The 18,801-nt window shown below is 35.6% G+C and overlaps 1 protein-coding gene across 1 annotated transcript; it reads left to right on the forward strand.

Moving 5' to 3' along the window:
- Window positions 1-5,908: 5,908 nt before the first annotated feature.
- Window positions 5,909-18,600, forward strand: LOC147852977 (K(+) efflux antiporter 4-like). The gene is made up of 20 exons (XM_087332960.1): window positions 5,909-6,226; window positions 9,211-9,260; window positions 9,869-9,936; window positions 10,135-10,228; window positions 10,415-10,476; window positions 10,630-10,705; window positions 10,835-10,909; window positions 10,984-11,055; window positions 11,696-11,779; window positions 11,861-11,929; window positions 13,088-13,165; window positions 13,248-13,336; window positions 14,802-14,901; window positions 15,879-15,932; window positions 16,018-16,113; window positions 16,648-16,836; window positions 17,547-17,624; window positions 17,911-17,955; window positions 18,045-18,137; window positions 18,217-18,600. Exons 1-20 carry the CDS (start codon window positions 5,947-5,949, stop codon window positions 18,286-18,288), a joined length of 1,824 nt encoding a protein of 607 aa, XP_087189086.1. The 5' UTR covers window positions 5,909-5,946; the 3' UTR covers window positions 18,289-18,600.
- Window positions 18,601-18,801: the final 201 nt, after the last annotated feature.

An 18,801-nucleotide genomic window follows, 5' to 3' on the forward strand; every position in this document is an offset into this window, starting at 1 on the left:
TCCATTGTCTTTTGCTTAGCCTTTATAGGTTGTATGTAAACAAAGATTGGTTTTTTCTCAAATTCAATTGACTCCTACATAGTATGCACCAATTTATATAAAACCTTATTTTTTAGTCTTGCTTTTATTGTCTCATATGAACTTTTCCGGTAATTTAGTCTCTCTATTACATGTGCCTTGAGAGCCTTGGGATATCTGGTCCTAATATGGGGAACCTTGCTCTTCTTGACAAACCAATATTGATCACATACTACAATGCAATGTTGCACCCAATCACCAATAATAGTAGTAATATCCATGTGCACACTAGTTGAAAGTGAAAAACCAAGCAAAGTTGTGGAAATGGATTGCATAAAATATTGTGAGGCAGCCATTGTTTATGCATTTGAATGTTGAAACTGTGCAACTAGTTCATCTTTCTTTAATCAAAGTTAAGAACTTTAACCATATTTAGATTCTTTTCTTAATGGTGGGAATTGTCAAATGAATTAGACATCAAACCTCTATCGTGCACTGAAGGAAATCTTTGAAGTTAATTAAGATTGAGATCTTCATTGGCTAAGATCTTGGGACAAGCGCATGACATCTCGTCTTTACTAATCATGATTTGATTGCTTACTTTGCCCAACATTCATATGCTTCTTGCATCACCCACAACATTATCCCAAGTTCATTGTATTACACGAGAATAGGTAGCTAAAGCACGTTGGGTCAACAAAAGGGGTTTTTAAATCCTTTTCTTACACGTATGAGGTTTAGGGTACACTTATCTTTATAAAAAGGCGAGATAAAATGGTTTTTTAAATAGGCCCATTAATGGACATGATATAGAATTTTTCAATATGTGAACCCCCAAGCTCCTCTTTGCCTCATATGTTGCCTTTGATGTAGGTGTTTCTAGTCAAAAGGATCCACTAATTGTGTTGAAAAGCCAAGTGACTTTTGCTGCCAATATACGTCATTACTTGACACCACATTGGAAAGAATACATTCAGCACCTAAATGCATAAAAACTTTGCTTAAAGAAAAGTCTACATCATTACATGTGTGTTAGAAACTTGGCTTATAAGCATATAGATACGATTTAATTAATAACTGTGGATGTATGGCCTATCTCATAAAGAGTCATACTACTTATGTTCATGCCTATCATTTGTTGATACGGTAATCTTTATAGAGCATACTTTTATAAGCATTGCCTTACAATAGGTGATGCAACCATTTTTGAACTTGGGGGTCATGGAAATTGAATTTGTAAGACCATATTTTCATGATTTTCAACCCTTGAGTTGTGAACATTGAGTATGAATTTGAACCTACAACTAAAAGGTTATAAAGCATAAACTTCGCACACAAATTTGCACTCATTTGGGTTGTATAACTAATGTAATGATTCACATGTGGGCAATTCCATGTGTAGCTTTCATTTAACCTTTTAAAGAAAATCGGTTCCATGAAAATAAAATGAACATTAACATTCTCAACATCGTTGAATTGCATTAGATAAAGCTCTTGGTATTTGATAGTTTCTACTATCTAACAACTTTCTCGATGAAATCAAATCAAATGTTATTTTTTTCATTATAGGCATTAAGTTTCTTGTGGTGTCTATGCTTAGATGTAATTCAAGTTTTGTTTAATGCGGTTTGAATTATGCTCATTTTTCTTATTGTTATGAATGCTTTTATTTTATTTTCTAAGTACAAGAAGTAATTTGACAACTTCCATATGTCTTCATTAGGTTGAAATGCTCTCGTGAAATATACTCCCCATCAATGTGATCCTATGAGATCATTGATTGTACTTCATGGTAGCCTTCATTAAATGCAGCGTATCTTAATTTAAATGGACAACACGAGGATGTAAAGGCAAATATTATACATAGTTAGCAATCAAAGGCTACAAAGATAAGTGCGAAGTGACAAATTCAATGTTACATCTAGTATAACAAATCCTTTTGTTTTTAGCATCACAAATTCACTTTCCTAGGATATTAATAAATCTAGGTTTTTGAACAAAAAGGATTGGCACAAACATACTCTCTATATATGTATAATGTACTTATTTTATATATATATTGAATTAGTATGTAGTATGTACTAATCTCTCTTGTCTTGAATAGATAGATCTATAGGCTTTTCAACAAATTTCATTTAAGATTAGACTTTTTAACAAAGGCCGGTTTATTTGCCTTGGTTGGACTATACCCCAATTGTACACCATTCTATCAACAAAGGTCTTCATCATCATCTCTCTCTCTCTCTCTCTCTCTCTCTCTCTCTCTCAAATCACACAATTTATATTAATTGCATGTAAAAACCATTGTTACTATTTCTTAGTCTTCTCTACCTACTGTATATAGGTAGAATGTAATATTTTTAAAGCCATTGAAAACTTAAACATGCATTTGAGGAAATGATCCCCACATGCTCCAATATACCTTTCAATCCCCTCCCCCCCTCTCTTTTCTTAAAAAGTTTCTCCAAGTCAAGAAACAAACATCATATACCCTCCTACTTCTTCTAACGGAATCACTTCTCATTAAGATCATGGCCATGGAAAGTATTATTTAAACTTTAATACATGCTTAAGGCTCAAAAAATTTCCTTGCATTAACTTCCTAGAATCGCATAGGAAGCAAGCAAAACGATCTAAGAGACACATAAAAGCAAGATTTTGTGTTCTAGTTAGATGCAAGATGTGGAATTTTGGTTTGGAATTTGGGATCCAAGACATTTGTTTCACGATGTGTCATAGACTTCTTTGTGAATCATGCCTTTTCGCAACGCCAATATATCATGACATGAGAAAAATGTGGAGGCTCGCGCTTCACATATTAATGTTGCACCTAACAAAAAAACCATGTTCTTCACCGAACGGGGAAACCACACACATCAATACATGTTATAGCCCATCCCGTTGTCTACCATCCAAACCATTGCTTCCATGCAACTTAGCTCACACGCACTACAATGTGAGACAAGGCGTTTGGGCACAAGTGATGAGAATAATAAGTTATTCACACTTTGTCCTAAACAAGTATAATTGTCTAAGTATCACGCTTTTATACAATGCTCTACCTTTGATCACATCCGAGTTTTCCACACATCTTCGACCAAACCTAATCTTTGCACAAGTTTCTCTCACAATCACTTACACATTCATTGTAAAGTTCTTGAACATCAGTTGTCACTACTCATTTTCACATGTAGTATGTGAAAATGTTATATTTTTTTGTCTCATGGGTCATATTTCACCTTCAAAGACAATAATAAAATCCATCCACCCATAGATCCATCTCTCGTAAAATCAGTAAATATTTTAAAATGATATGATATTGCCAAAAAGTGTAAACATCCCCAGTATTATTGTAATGATGCTATGGTGAGCCAAACTGTCAAAGGTCTTGTAAGACCAAGTGACATAAAAGTCGTTCCCCCAAGGACAACTTAGCTCCAAAAATTGTTAAATAGATTTTCCTTTCAATCGACAATATCCATTTGCTCGCTCAGTCACTCACCACACACGCACTTTGTGTGTAAATAATGCATTTCATTACGAAAGAAAACACCACCATGACTAACTTACAACAAACAACTATGAGGATCTAAATATTATGAACTTGATTTCGCCCTACACACCAATTCAAATGACAAATATGATGACTTGTGAACTTCGACAATAACTTCTCTTCATGGTTGAGATTCCATTACTTTTATGAGACTGTTAATTGCCACAAAAGAAGTCCTTTTAACTTTGCAACATATTTCCTCGCCCCACCTTGTGAATATAAATAAAGGCATTTTGCATAATCGTATTGAACCATATATTCCAATACCTCAAGAACTCAAAAAGCATTTTGAAATGGGGCATCACTCCATTGTTCTCCACCTATTGAATGGGGATAGTCTTACTCCAATCAAAGATATCCACACTAAATTGATACACCTCCAAACTACTCTAGCCATCGTCCATGAAAGAAATCAATGTATAATGCTCTAATTCCATTGAACAAAGAGAAGTACATTCCACTAGCAATCTTTCCTTTGTTTAATGCATCCTCCATTGGTAAAGCTCCAATCATAACTCTCTAAATGAGTACCTTAGCTCGTAACATCAATTTGGTACTAACCTCCTGTGATCACATGAAACCACCAAGTGTTGGGCTTATGAAAACCCCATACCTTTATAAGTCTTTATTCCATTTGTTTATGTTTGCCAATAAACTCGTGATGAGCATCATAGTCGGTCTCCTATTTCCAACAAATGCCCAATCAAGTTCTTGAGATCCACCATCTAAATCAAGATTTGGGTCATGCAATGATAATGATCCTTGCAACTTACCCCAAATAAAGTTATAACCTCTTGGAATACAAAACGTTGATCTTGTTGTTTGCAACTTATCCCAAATAAAGTTATAACCTCTTGGAATACAAATTGTTGATGTTATTGTTTTGAATGCCATTAATATTCACTGTGAAAACCAACATAGCATCCTCCATCATTACCAAACCTAATCTAGCCATCTAATTAAGTTGAAGATTAAGAAGTTTTTTACCTTCCCACCCCAATAACATTGTCTTTGCCAAAACCTCTATTTGAAATGAATTGGCACATTCCATTTATTTCGAAGGATGTCATCACACAAAATCTACATATAGCCTACTAAGATGTCAACAAATGATTACCTATCATAAACCTTTGTATGTTTGACATGCATTTTAGAATTAATGACATTCCAACAATTAGTTTCAACCTATGTGTTTCCAAGCTTAATTCCTATTTTTGCAATAAACTAGTCACCATTTCCATGCAAGGTTATACGAACTCAAACATAAACCAAATGAAGGTAAAGCGATTAGCTATCATATGCTCATATAAATTCAATATTGATGTTAGACTAAGATTCTTAGGAGTACAAACATGATCCCATGCTAACCATGATATTGTAATTTTCCCTTCCATAACAACATCCACATTTAGTGTGACACTATTTCAAGAACTTTCTTCAACATGGTAGTAAATGAAGACAATAACATACCGTAGGAACCAAAATCAATTGGACTACCTTTACTATGTATTAAAATGAAACGACCAGAATTGAGACCTCCAATACATAAACTTAATCTCCATTTGTTTAGATGCCCACTCTATAAGTTTCACATGTGACATTTCCACCATGATTAGATATCCAAGGTGATGGAAAATCACACAGCAAGGCAGTAAAGGCATGATGCACAATCCTTCTTGACCACATGAACTCTAACACATCATGTTTTGTACATGAAGCGAGGACGCACCATGTTCCCTCCCTCCCTCCCTCCCTCCCTCTCTCTTACACACACACACACGCGCGCGCGCGCGCGCGAGCACTTGAGCACCGGTGCACCCCCCTCACAACACACACACACACACACACACACACACACACACACATTCTATAGTTGATTCAAGTTACAGTCTCTGAAAGCAAAGTCATGCAATTTGGAAGAACGACGCAAAACGTTCGACTCTCAGTAGTGGCACAACCACAACCACAACCACATTGCATTAGTAGTAGGATCATATTGAGACGATCTGCAAACAAAGACCAGGACTGCATACATAGCAGACTCACACACATGAGGTTTAAAGATGGATATGATTCGATTAGAAGAAGAATTATATACATACATACTACTACTACTACTACTACTACAGTACACAACACCATACCATGTATGCTAATAATTTTTAGTGAATACTCCAAAAGGCAACAAAAAACCATGAATACATTACATACATAGTATAAATTGAAACACACACACACACACACGTTCCTCGTTCTTTTTTTCTCTTCTCTTCACCATCTCTCTGTCTCTGTCTCTGTCTCTATTGAATTCGTAGAAGGAGCTGCTCCCAGAAGAAGAAGAAGAAGAAGAAGAAGAAGAAGAAGGTTCGAGAGCCATGGTAACCATCCGAAACAGCGCGCTCCCTCCAGGTGCTCGCCCCGCTCTTCTCCTCCTCCTGCTCCTCGTCTGCTCCGTGGATCTAGGACTCTCTGCCGACGTCGATATCACGGAAGATGCAGACGATGCTTTTGATGAAGGATTCGATGAGTCTATTTCTTCCAACACGACAACAGCGTCATCGTTAGTATCCGCTCCTCCCCCCAAAGAAGGTAGCATTGCTGATATGATTGATCGTGCTCTCGAGAAGGAGTTCTCCGAGAAAGAGCAACATGGAGGTATGCTCATTTTCCATTAGTATGAGACGCTGATAACTATTTTTAATAACCATTCTTGGATAGATAGACAGATAGATAGATTATTCTGAATATGGAGGTCAAATATGAAAGATGATGACAACAATGATTTTTGAATGCCCTTGAGAGGCAAGACCGCGATATATATGTTTTATTATTACCCATGGAGGTCAGATATGACCTAAATGAACATTTTCTGTATGTGGAGTTGATAAGTGACTCTTGATGTTCAAGAACTCTGCGAATGAACATATGTTTTATTATCATCACTGGAGGTCAAATATGACCTAAATGACCAAAGTGAAAGATTTTTACAGTGTTTACGTTGAATTGATAAGTTACTCTTCATGTTCAAGATTTTTACCAGCAAATACTGAAATTGAGAGTGTACATTGTTATTGTGAGAGAAATGTGTATAAGGATAGGTCAAAGTTGAAGATATGGTGAAAGTAAGCTTGAATGCGATCAAAGTTGGAGGATTGCAATGTATATAGGTAGATAGGGTGTATGTATGTACACACAAGTCATTTTGTAAGAGGTCAAAATAGCCGATGAGACTGAATGAGAGATTATGTTCTCTAAACATTGTCTCATCTTTGAGAACATCAATCCAAAATAAATATTTCTAAATTTGTAGAACTGCCCAAGGTGCCAGAAAAATCTTGTTATCTAAGCACTAGCATTTGAGCTTAGATAGATAGAATATGTCCAACATGGACCGATCCTTGATGGAGAGGTCTTTGGAGCGAGGGAAACATCTTCAATGTGAGCTGACAGTCGCCTTGATTTGTCGATAACAAAGGTAATAGGGCCGTGAGCATATGCAAGATTCCTGATCTATTGTAACCTCTTTTGAATGTAGTTGTTGAGACATTACTTGTGTGGCCCTTGATTGACTTTTCAAATGAGGAGTGATGGAGCTAAAGAAAGGCATGATGGTGCTTTGCAGATAAGGTTTTTTGGTTGTTTTCTTGTCTTCCAACAATGACATTCTTGGTCTGATGCGTTTTTTGTTTTCTAGCAAGAATACTCCCAAACATCTGTGGGTTTCATTTTCCATATCATTATGGAGTGAGTCAAAGACTTGGTTGAAGAGGTAGTGGTATTTCCCATGTATTTCATAAAAGTTGATGCCATGGCATACATAATCTCCTCCGATTCCACAATTGGCAGATTTGTTCTTCCATATGTTTGCTTGCATACCTGACAATCTCAATTTGTAACTGTTGTGAATGGGCTTTGAGCTGCCCTATTTCACTATGGAGTGCATGAATTAGATGTGTATCCATGGAAGAGGGCCTGATTATAAATCCATAACTTGATGTGTGTAAGAAGTGGGCTTCATAGTAGCCCATCCTCCTACAATTAGGCATTGTGGGGCTAATCCAAGTTCTTTCATTGTCCAATATTAATGATATGAATTTGGATCACTTTATTTTTTTCCACATTGGCTATGTCTATGTGTGGATGGTCTAAGTTATGTAGGAGTGGGGGTGCATTTTATATTTATGCCATATGGTTGGAATAGTTCTTGCATTTCAGCATACTATAAGGACTATGTCCATGTTCTTCCAATTGTTTTGATGACACAGATGCCAATCTCGAGTAACATTGCTATGGGAGCTCACAAATCTGTTGAATAGTCTAGCACTAGCATGGCTTCTTTATCTCCCTCCAAGTTATATCATGGAGCACCAGTGCTTTGCTCCTTATGATGTGGGAAATCATTGGAACTGAAAGTTTTTCACAATCTCTCAAGTTATGCAATGTAAGAAGGCTTACTTGCCAAGTTTTTCCCCATAGAGAAGCGTTGGTGCTACATGTGTATCAAACTACCACAAATTTGTTTGTGGCTCTTGGAATTGTATCTGCGGACATTGTGTTTCCAGGACACCCATGGCTTCATACCCACAAGAAAGTTATTGTCCAATATGGATTCTGGTTTTGATTTTGTTACCCAATCTTGAAGTGGTGTTAAACACCGTCACTTTAGTTTTAAGGAGAAGGAGAGGAAGAAGAGAAGGAGAGGGTCACACACTAGAGGTGCAAAGATAATGATGTATATGTATGGAACTATTTCTCGCTTTTGCATTGTGTAAATTTATGGCTCCTGGCTGCTTTTCCTGTTTGAAGAAACATTGGCCTTCATTCGGGGATTCTTGGGGTGAAGTCTATAGTGCCATAGCTATGTGAATGCACATTAATCTATATTGTCCTGTAATATATATACAAGAGAATAATACAACACCAAAGCTGCAAATACACTTCACCGTAACATTACCAACATACCCAAATGGAAATGGCTTATGGTACTCTTTAATATTCTATACAAACTATAAACCATTCTACATCTTTGTAATCACAGGCTCGTTTTCCCAGTCTACTGAATTTTCCTTAAGTCTTCTTAGTGATCTTGTTGTGTGAGAGTTAGTCTAAGATCTTTGCATTTTTGCATATGGTATTAGAGCAGGTTTAGGGTACTTTCTCTATCCTATTCTTGTGACTATTTACACGCCAAATCGGTTTTTCGGTTTTGGAGATACGACAGTCCCAAACCGTAACTCCACAGAAACTGCAGCAATCAGTTTTCAGAGACAAGTTGGGTGGTACTAACTATCCTATGTGGGCATGCATGATGAGGCATGTATTGGCTGCAAAGCAGGTATGGGACATTGTCCTCAGATCTGATGAACATCCAACTTCAAGTTCTTCTTCAAAGTCTCCCTCCCCTTCAGGAACAGCTGACTCAAATAATACTTCAAATTCGTTTTTCCTAATCTATTGATTTCCGTAAGTCCTCCAAGTGATCTTGCTGTATGAGAGTTAGTCTAAGGTCCCTGCACTTTTTACACAAACTTGATCAGGTTAGCATTTGTTTTGAGTAGGTATGCTTCCAATTTCTTAGTTCGTAGCATAATTTGTATGTATTCAATCAGCAGCAGTCTCATGTCTGTTATTTTGTATAGGCACCGAAGGAAATGGTAGTAACTTTAATAGCAGCGTATCAGAACAACAGGTATAGGACTTCTAATCCTGAATAAAGAATACCTTCCTGGTGTTTCTGCATGCAGAATACTTAGAATTTAAATATTTGTCAAATTTTGAAAATACAAAATGTACAGTTTAATCGTTTTTGCTTTGTGAAGGTTATTATAACCTTTTATAATAATCATTCAGAGGACAATGGCTGCTCTAAGCTTTTAATGTCTAGTTCAAACAATCTTGTAAACTAAACCCAAATCGTAAGAAAAGTTCTGAAGTACAAGTCTGTGTGCTGTGATGATTCAGTGAGTTATTTTTTTCTTCTTTTTGCTTCTGATACTCTGAATCTATTGAAAATATAAAATATATATCGCATGAGATATTCCTTGGAAGTTTCAGGTTTCTCTCACAAATGTTATATTAACCTTTATATAATAATCAGTAAACATCCAGTTCAGACAATCTTGAAAAACTCTAAACATTTGAAAAAATCACCAAGTATACAACTATTGTGTGCTTTGGATGATTCAGTTCGAGTGTTGTTTCACATTTTTCATTTTATAGTGTGTATTGGAACTGCTTTTTAAGAGGTGAATGTGTTAGATCTAATACCCAACTTCCCTCTTTTTTGGCTTTTGTTAGGCTGTCTTGGAAACAGTTGCTAGGGTCAGTCATGAGAAACCAAAAAAAAATGATACAACCTCAGAAAAGTAAGACCTCAGGCTGCATATTCGTTCCAAGAATGAATAATGTCATAAGTAATATGTCGCTTTGAAGTGATTGCAAGATGTAACTACCATAAATTACATCTTTCTAACTATTTTGTGGATTGAAAATGGTGGAAGTTTTGTTTGAATGTGTTAAGAGTGCAGCTTATAAATGCCATTTTAAAAGCTCCACTGTTACAGTGGAACAACAAATCAATTTCAACAAATTCAGGATATCTTACGAGGTGATGCTGATAATGGGGCTGAAGAATTACCAACACTCATTGATAAGAAGGTTAGGCACCTTCTGAAATAGGTAAAATTTTGAGCTCTAACGTTGCAAATTGTTCATGATATTTTATTTAATTTCTAATACCTGTAGAGGAAAAATTATTTTATTCTTTTATCTGGAAGAATTACGGGGGCTACATTCATAGAACCTTTTTATGTGTTTTGTGGTGATGAATTCTAATTATTTCAGGATAATATTTTCATCATTTCGAACAGAAAGTCCAAATACCCCATTTTGCAATTGGACTTAAGGTATTTTGAATAATTTCAGTCAAAGTTATAACTACATGATTACATGCTAGTGTTTATATAAGTGAATTGGCTTTAATCTGTAAATTTAACATCAAGCTCATAAGGTTTTGTTGCTATTTTTTTTTCTTGAAGCCAAAACTTATTATTTTTCAGGTTCATTTCTGACATGGTGGTGGTAATAGTGTCAGCAGCAATTGGTGGAATCATATTTGCATGCCTTGGCCAGCCGGTTTGTATCTGCATATAATGAATTCTAAATTGTTTCATCAGAGAAGCCATTCACATTTCTGGTATTCTCATGATGACTAGTCTGCAAAATGTTTTTAGGTTCATTTTAATTTCAATAATGGCATATCAGGTTATCACTGGCTATTTACTAGCTGGATCAGCTATTGGGCCCGGTGGTGCCAGCTTTGTCAGTGAGCTAGTTCAAGTAAGTGGAATTCTGCATATGCAGCTCATTGTCTTTTAATGATCGATTGACTGTGAGGCTTTTCTGTTTGCCAGGTCGAGACTGTTGCGCAATTTGGTGTTGTTTTCCTTCTTTTTGCATTGGGTCTTGAGTTTTCAACAAGCAAGGTCTCTCTTTCTTTCTTGTTTTTCTTTCATTGAGGAGGTACCACATAAGCTTATGCTCTGATATCTTTCTCATATTCCAGCAGTCACATTGGCCTTTGATATGCACTATCTGTTTACTCTTTTTATTGTGTTGCATTGTACGAAATGTTGTATTATGATATCAGATTTTTGTAGTTCTGCTTTGGCTCTAGATAGAATTAATTTAAGTTTTTGTTCGTTTGTCAGATTTAGCTATTTGAATGTTTGTTTTCATATGGCTGTATGTGCTCAATCTGATCATGGTTTTGTATCCTTTTGGGTCTATCCCATTTTGGCCTCTGTAGAGACTCTTTTCGCTTGGTTGCCTTGTTGGGCATTTAGCCTGCTCTTGTCCATTGTGCAAGATTGGAATCACTTGCCTTAACATCCTTATAGTTTACCTTGTTCATTTCTGTTTGCTAACAATTAATCACTAATATACATTATTCAGGGGAATGCCACCAAAACTTTATGAGTTTTTGCGTAGTGGTTTGTCTCTATTTATCATAAAGTGTTTCTATTGTTGGAGAAGCAGTGGCAATAAGTGTTTGTACTGTAGTATTTGGAAAGAAAATATGAAATGTGCTTTTTGTTGATCTTTGTTTTGCATTTGATTATGCAGTTAAGGGTTGTGCGGTCAGTGGCAATCTTTGGGGGCATCCTGCAGATTGTTCTCTTCATGTGCCTGTGTGGCATAACAGCACTGGTAGAGACTATGTATATAATGTGGTTGTTTTTAGATGGAATCTAGTATCAAACTCCCAATCCATCATTCTCTACTGTACAGCTATGTGGAGGCAAAACAACAGAGGGAATCTTCATAGGGGCTTTCTTGTCGATCTCATCTACAGCAGTGGTAACATAGTCCATTTAATTCAATTCTAGGGATGGAATAAGAGGCATACCGCACCCTTAGTTTATTTTCTGGATATAAATGCACATTTGTGTATTATCATTCAGGTCTGTTTCTTATATATATCATTATTTTCATAAACATTTGTGTATATTTTGGGCGGATTTTCTATGTTGGAATGCTACGGTAATAACAGAGAAATTGCTTAGCATGGCTTTGCTGTATTTTCAAAAATATATTATCTGGGTATGTTTATTCTTGCTACGTTATGAGTCATCCATTATTCACGACAAACAATGGGGAGTCTGTTGTCTACTGATAAAAGAAAAAAGGCACAATGAAGAAAAATTACAGGTGCACCTCAACTTAGCATAGAAGTTTGCTCAGGAAATCCAATAACTATTCTTTGATGGCGAAATTTTTCATGCTCTAGGGTTGTGAATCTGAGCAGTATGTATCACTTTGTTGTATTATAGCCTCATGATTGGTCTAGCTTAGGGATGCTTGAATAATTAACCCATATACAAGTTGAGGTTCCAGGTTCCTGTATGTCTAATTTGTGTAGGGTGGGTTTGATGCTGGATACAGAAGATTAATATTTTGCACATAGTTAACCAACTGGCAGGTCACAATTTATTGTCATAAACCACCTCAGAAAAGGAACCATAAATGGGCCACATTTGTTTAATTTGTTGCTTGATAAAAAGCATAGGGTAAAGATGATCTCTATATAAATTATGAACAAGTTTCTTAAGAAGCAGCACAGACTATGATGAGTTTGTCATGCAATGCATGTGCAATATACAATTACATGGCTACCTCTGCTCAATAAATTTGTTATTCCAATCAAAATTATTTTATAGCTGTACTGTATAAGATATAAAAGCTACCATATGATTACTGTTCCAAAGATTTTAAACTGAAGAACCAATGTCTGGATTAGATGCTGCAATTCATGTCATACACAACAATGGGGGCGATTTCATTAATTCGTATCACATCAAATAAAACTGGCTGTACTTCAAATTAAGAATTTAGAAATTTCATTATAAATCTTGATCTTAGAATTATTCAGGGGAACTTGCTATAATATAATGAATCTTTCAGGAAATATTGAGAAACTTATCTTTTTAGTAATCCTGTTTAAAATTTTCATTTCAGGTGCTGAAGTTTTTGATGGAACGGAACAGTGTAAATGTGCTTCATGGTCAAATTACAATTGGAACTCTTATATTACAAGTATTAGTTGCTCCTAATTTTGATTTAAATTGTAATAACCTTTCTCCATCAGTTGAAACTCATCATCGGATTGAATTATCAGGATTGTTGCGTTGGTCTGTTGTTTGCATTACTGCCTGTGCTTGGAGGTAGTAGTGGTGTTTTCCATGGAGTTATTTCAATGCTCAGATCGTAAGTTTTTTTTTCTCACACTATTTCTCTAAGTCGATTTTTGTGGCTAGTTTTTACTGTAGCACCACTTAAGTTCTGGGTGATGAGATAGTTTTTTACCTTGAGATTATGATTGCTTGATTCATCTTTCTGCGCTCATTATTGTATAACTGCTATATATTAATAGTCACGGAATTTCTTGTACACAGTTTTTAAAAGGCCTTTCTCTTATTCGATGTCATCTTGACATTGAGTTTTCTCATTTCCAATCACTTTTAATTTCAAATTTAAGTACAATGGAAATCACGCAGCAGCCAATAGAGTTGACAACCAGCAATTAAGAGTGAATTTACATCCTAACGGTACGTGGACAAGTTAACCCAACTGTGAGTCAAGATGCAACAACCAGTAGGTTGAGGTGTACATAACTGGATGCTTAGTTGTATACAGATTTTTGATCATTAAGTGGAATATGCAGTGGAAGAACAATGCGAAATTTGATAGATTCTATTCAGACTTTCAAAGCTAATAATTTGTTATGCCATATTGCAGATCTTGTTAGGAATTACAGCAGAAATAAGAAATGGGAGAATGAGCCTTGTAATAAAATGAGAAAATAATTTGCAAGACTGAGCAGCGGAAAACCGGCTCAAGTAAGCCCACAAAAGAGAGAGTCTGGATGCCTGAATCTAGACAAGTGAAAGTGGAATGAAAGCTAGATAAGGAAATGAATAGGGATGAGGCATTTTTATGAGTCCCATATTAGAGTATATTGGTAGCTGTAGACCTCAATGAATGAGGGCAGCTAGATGGGTATAGGCTCCCAACTAACTCCTCAAAATGAATGCTATTAATTGGGTTAAGTGGCTATTTTCTTCTGCAAATGTACCTGGTCTAAAGTAACATAAAATGAAAATAGGGTTTCAACCAGAAAGGATGTCGGTGAGGCATCTTGAAAATCCCAGTAGCAGCCAATAACTTTGGAAACTGGCTGCTAACAGACCTGCACAACCAGGTTGGGGTATACATTATTTAGTAAGGTAAATGTAAGCAATGTCATGGTCATTCAATCTGCATCAGAATGACAAAGAAATCGCAGAAGTTTTGGCCACCTAATGCATATCCATGGATTACCATGCATAAATATTTGTATGCCATAGTCAGTTGATATTCCATTCTTCTTTTTATTTCTCTTGATACTGTGTAACTTTGGATGGATTTGTCATTGTGACTTAGATTCCACTTCTTATTTTCAAAGTAATTGACACATTATTCCTGGAGCTGTGGAAATACTGTGTAAACAGTGGCTATTCCGTATTTGCATGGCTCTCGAGATTGTAATCTATGATACTCACGAATGTTGGAACCTTTGTAAACTTTAGGGTTTCTCTCATCATTCAAACTTTCTTTATTTTGAATTCTTGCTTATTTGGGTCTGTGGATATATTTTATTAAGTAACTATATTGTTTTGATCAACTTTTGCAGCTTGTTACTTCTTGTGATATTTCTCCTTCTTTCAATGGTTGTTTCGAAATCCTTTGTGCCACGGTTTTTAAAGTTGATGATGCGACTTTCTTGTCAACAGGTCTGTTAATATTTTCTTATTGGAGTGTGCATGTTTAATGTTTTAGGTTTATCTTTTGGAAATGCTGCTTTTAATCTGAAAACATGGTGTTCAAGGTTTTAGGGATTGTTTTCTGGAAATCCCTCACTTGGTTAATTAATCTTAAAACATGAAAATTTTATGTCTTAATTAAGTAATGTATTAATGTATAATGCTAATGAAAACCACAAGTTAAACCATTAGCTTTGCAGTGCTCGAACAATGCTACAATGCTTATAAGAAATGTTAAGAATATATCAAGGAATTAACTACCAGCAATGCTTATCCAAGGACAATGGATAGTATTTTATTTAGCTATCTGAGATCTGGTCATAGAATATGAGCCTAAGTTTGCAACATATCTTGCTATAGCAATTTATGAAGAGACAACTTGGCATTGACATTTGGGAGACATTGAAATTGTGATGTTATAGACAAGGATCTATTCATCCCAAGGATGATCCAAGGACTAAGATTCCATTTCAGGAAGAAACTAATATTCTACAAGATATTGAAGTATTATATTACAAGAGCAGGAAGAAACTAATAGTCTACAAGATATTGAAGGATTATATTACAAGAGCAAGAGAAGATAGAGGCAATAGATAAACATGGTGTCAATATGCTAAAGACCCATTCCCACCTCTATTCTCCTATGTGGCAGGACACACTTTTTTACTGTTTGAAGTTTTGCCTTAATTGTGATGGCTTAATGTGTTATGTAAGCTAAGATTGTTTCACCATCATAAGAAATAATATTTTCAGAAATAACTACTGTCTTGATATGAAGAACGAGGATATGCTTGAATATGCATAAATGTCTGTAGTGCTTCCTTGTAGGTTTAATGTAATACTAGATGTGAAGATTGTAAGATCTAATGTCAGAACAATGATTAAGAATTGTCATGGTTTCTTTTTGAAGTTCCATAAACACTTACATATAATTTTTCATGATGCAGACAAATGAGTTATATCAGCTGGCATCTGTAGCGTTCTGTTTAGTTGTTGCTTGGGTATGGCCATTGCGCTTCACAGAAGTATGCCTTTTTGGTCATTCGTATCAATCATGTTTTTAAGATACCCTCTTTGCTGCTGCAGTGCAGTGATAAGTTGGGTTTGAGCCTTGAACTTGGTTCCTTTGTAGCTGGAGTCATGATTTCAACTACAGATTTTGCAGAACATACACTTCAACAAGTAAGTTTGCTACAGTGTCTGTAAGACTGAAGAAGTTATCTCCCATGTGTGTTTAGAATCTAGATCAGTTACAGAACGTAGAAGATTTATTCTTGCTCATAAAAATCTATCCTCTTTGCTGTATGAATTGCCAAACATCAAGAGAACATAGACATGAACATAGACTCTTTTGCTTCGAGGGAACTAAAGTCTGTATAGTAGAAGTTTCTGATTGGCTGTGAATGTGTAGTTTCCATTATTGTGACCCACACAATAGTTGTAATCCCATGAATATTTCTATATTATGGTTACATTGAAAGTTGTCATATTTAAAACTGTTTCTTTAGTGTTATCAATTTACATTTTCTTTTGTTTGATTACCAGTACTCCACGTAACTGGAACATTGGTTATTCCATGGTAGTTTTGAAATTTCAAAAGCTGTCAAGATTCAGGGTTTCCCCTTTTTAAGTATTATATTATCTGGCTGTACTAGAAGTATTTTAACTTGATCCCATGATCTCACTGCTTAATATGAACTCTCGTTGATTGGAAAGGTGGAACCAATTCGAAATCTCTTCGCTGCGCTTTTTCTCTCTAGTATTGGGATGCTCATAAATGTGCAGTTCTTACTCAGCCATATGGATATTTTGTTGGCGTCTGTTATTCTTGTGATCATCACAAAGACTATTCTTGTGACTCTTGTAGTAAGAGTATTCGGCTACAGCATCAAAACCTCCTTGTTGGTAAGTCTCGTGTTTGGTGTATGGAAATCATGCTGAACATACTAATAAAGAATGCATATGTAGAGAACCACGTCTTTGTTATAATATTTTATTTATGGCCCTGCTATGTATAATAAGTGTACTAATTTGGAAGTTTTTTATAATATTCTCTTTGATTTACAAAAACCAAGTGATTATTTATAATCCTGAGCCACCTAGACCTGATGACACAACTATTTATTTTGTGATGCTCAAAAATATAGATTTAACAAGTCTACTTTACTTTCTAATAAGTATTATATCTTTTCGTTGATATCTCCATATGCGAAGAGTTTTTAATGGTAACATTCTTTTGCTTCTTCAGTGTGACTGTTAAGCAGAAATTGGTCATTTGGGAATATTTTCTAGTTGACCCCCTATGCTATTTGATAGGGGTTTTATAGGTTGTGTATCAGGTTCCCAAGATATAGTCATTTTGGAATATTTTCTGGTAGCTATTTGATATGATTAACATTTAGATTCAGCTTCCTAGGACATTCAACCCATGTCTTGCTTAGTCCGTCATTGATGGTGTTAGAGATCCGATGCAAAGCACTCTCTTCTACATGCTCAATACATTCAGGGTGTTATTCCTAATTGTGATTTAACTTCTGTTTCGAAATTACACATCATGTTAAAGATGAAACTTAAAAGAGTTAAATTACATTGTTCTGTATCCTTGTTTTTGACAGGTTGGTATGTCTCTTGCCCAAATAGGAGAGTTTGCTTTTGTTCTCTTGAGTCGTGCTTCAAACCTGCATTTAGTGGAGGCAAGTTCTATACCTCTTTTCAGCTCTCAAGTAGCATGAGACATTTTGAATGGATCTTATTGTTTGGCTGGGCAGAGGGTTGAAACACGCATTTCCTTGTCATTATATATGTCAACTGGGGAAGGTCGATAGCAATATGAAATTTTAGAGAAAGACATGGTTCTGTGGTCTCATGCATCTTGCAGTTTATTTATGAAACTGTATCTTATCAAGTGATCAGGTTTCAGATCCATAAATTTACATAAACACAAACTCTGTAACGACATTGGCTTTTGTTCATTCACAGGACAAGGTATATTTGCTGCTTTTAGGGACAACAGCGCTAAGTCTGGTATATGCTTAATTATGATGCCATTTGTTCTGTGTAATGCAACATGTAAAGAGACTTACTGGTACATGCTTATATGGTGTTTTGCACAGGTCACAACTCCATTGCTATTTAAATTCATTCCCATCATTATGCAGCTTGGCATTGTGATGGGCTGGTTCTCTTCAGATACCATCCCAACTGAGGTGAAGTTCTGGCATGTTTTAGTCTGAGATGTGGCATAATCTTAGTGTTGCATATTCTGAGGTTGAAGCTTGTTTTCAGGTATTTATTAAGGGGGAAAATCATCATTCCAGCAGCCAGCAATTAGTTTCACTACATGGCTCTCAAAGATGACGAAACTTATTTACTAATGTCAATTGACATCTCAACCATCATGCCTTCTGTGGTGTTTCTAAAGCTGGATATCATGCCCACAATGGATATTGTTCAGGATGAAAATTCAGAGTTCAGACAATAGATATCATCTAGTAAATCTTGTAAGCAACAATTGACTGAAAAAGTCACGCATTGGAGAGACCTTCGAACAATTTTGTTTTCCACAGCTGTTGAGGCAACTTATGGCTGAATAATTGTACAATCTATTACCCTAAATCATGCTTGTCAATCAGGATTATTCATTTTCAAGAAACAGGTAATACACTTAATATATATAGAGAGAAAATGGCATATGGCAGAAGTTTGGTAGTGTTTTGCTGTACATGTGTCATAAATCACATTTGTGAACAGATTAATTCATGCACACGATGGCACAAATTTGATAAAGGAAATGGTGTATAGTGGGTTTTGGGTATTTGCTACCATGATTTATAGAAATATTGACTATAATAAAATTTCAATGACATGGTC

This window comes from Azolla caroliniana, unplaced genomic scaffold (genome assembly GCF_043228905.1).
Source record: "Azolla caroliniana isolate FFs.n. ecotype wild unplaced genomic scaffold, voAzoCaro1.0.p SCAF_17, whole genome shotgun sequence".
Classification (NCBI taxonomy): domain Eukaryota; kingdom Viridiplantae; phylum Streptophyta; class Polypodiopsida; order Salviniales; family Salviniaceae; genus Azolla; species Azolla caroliniana.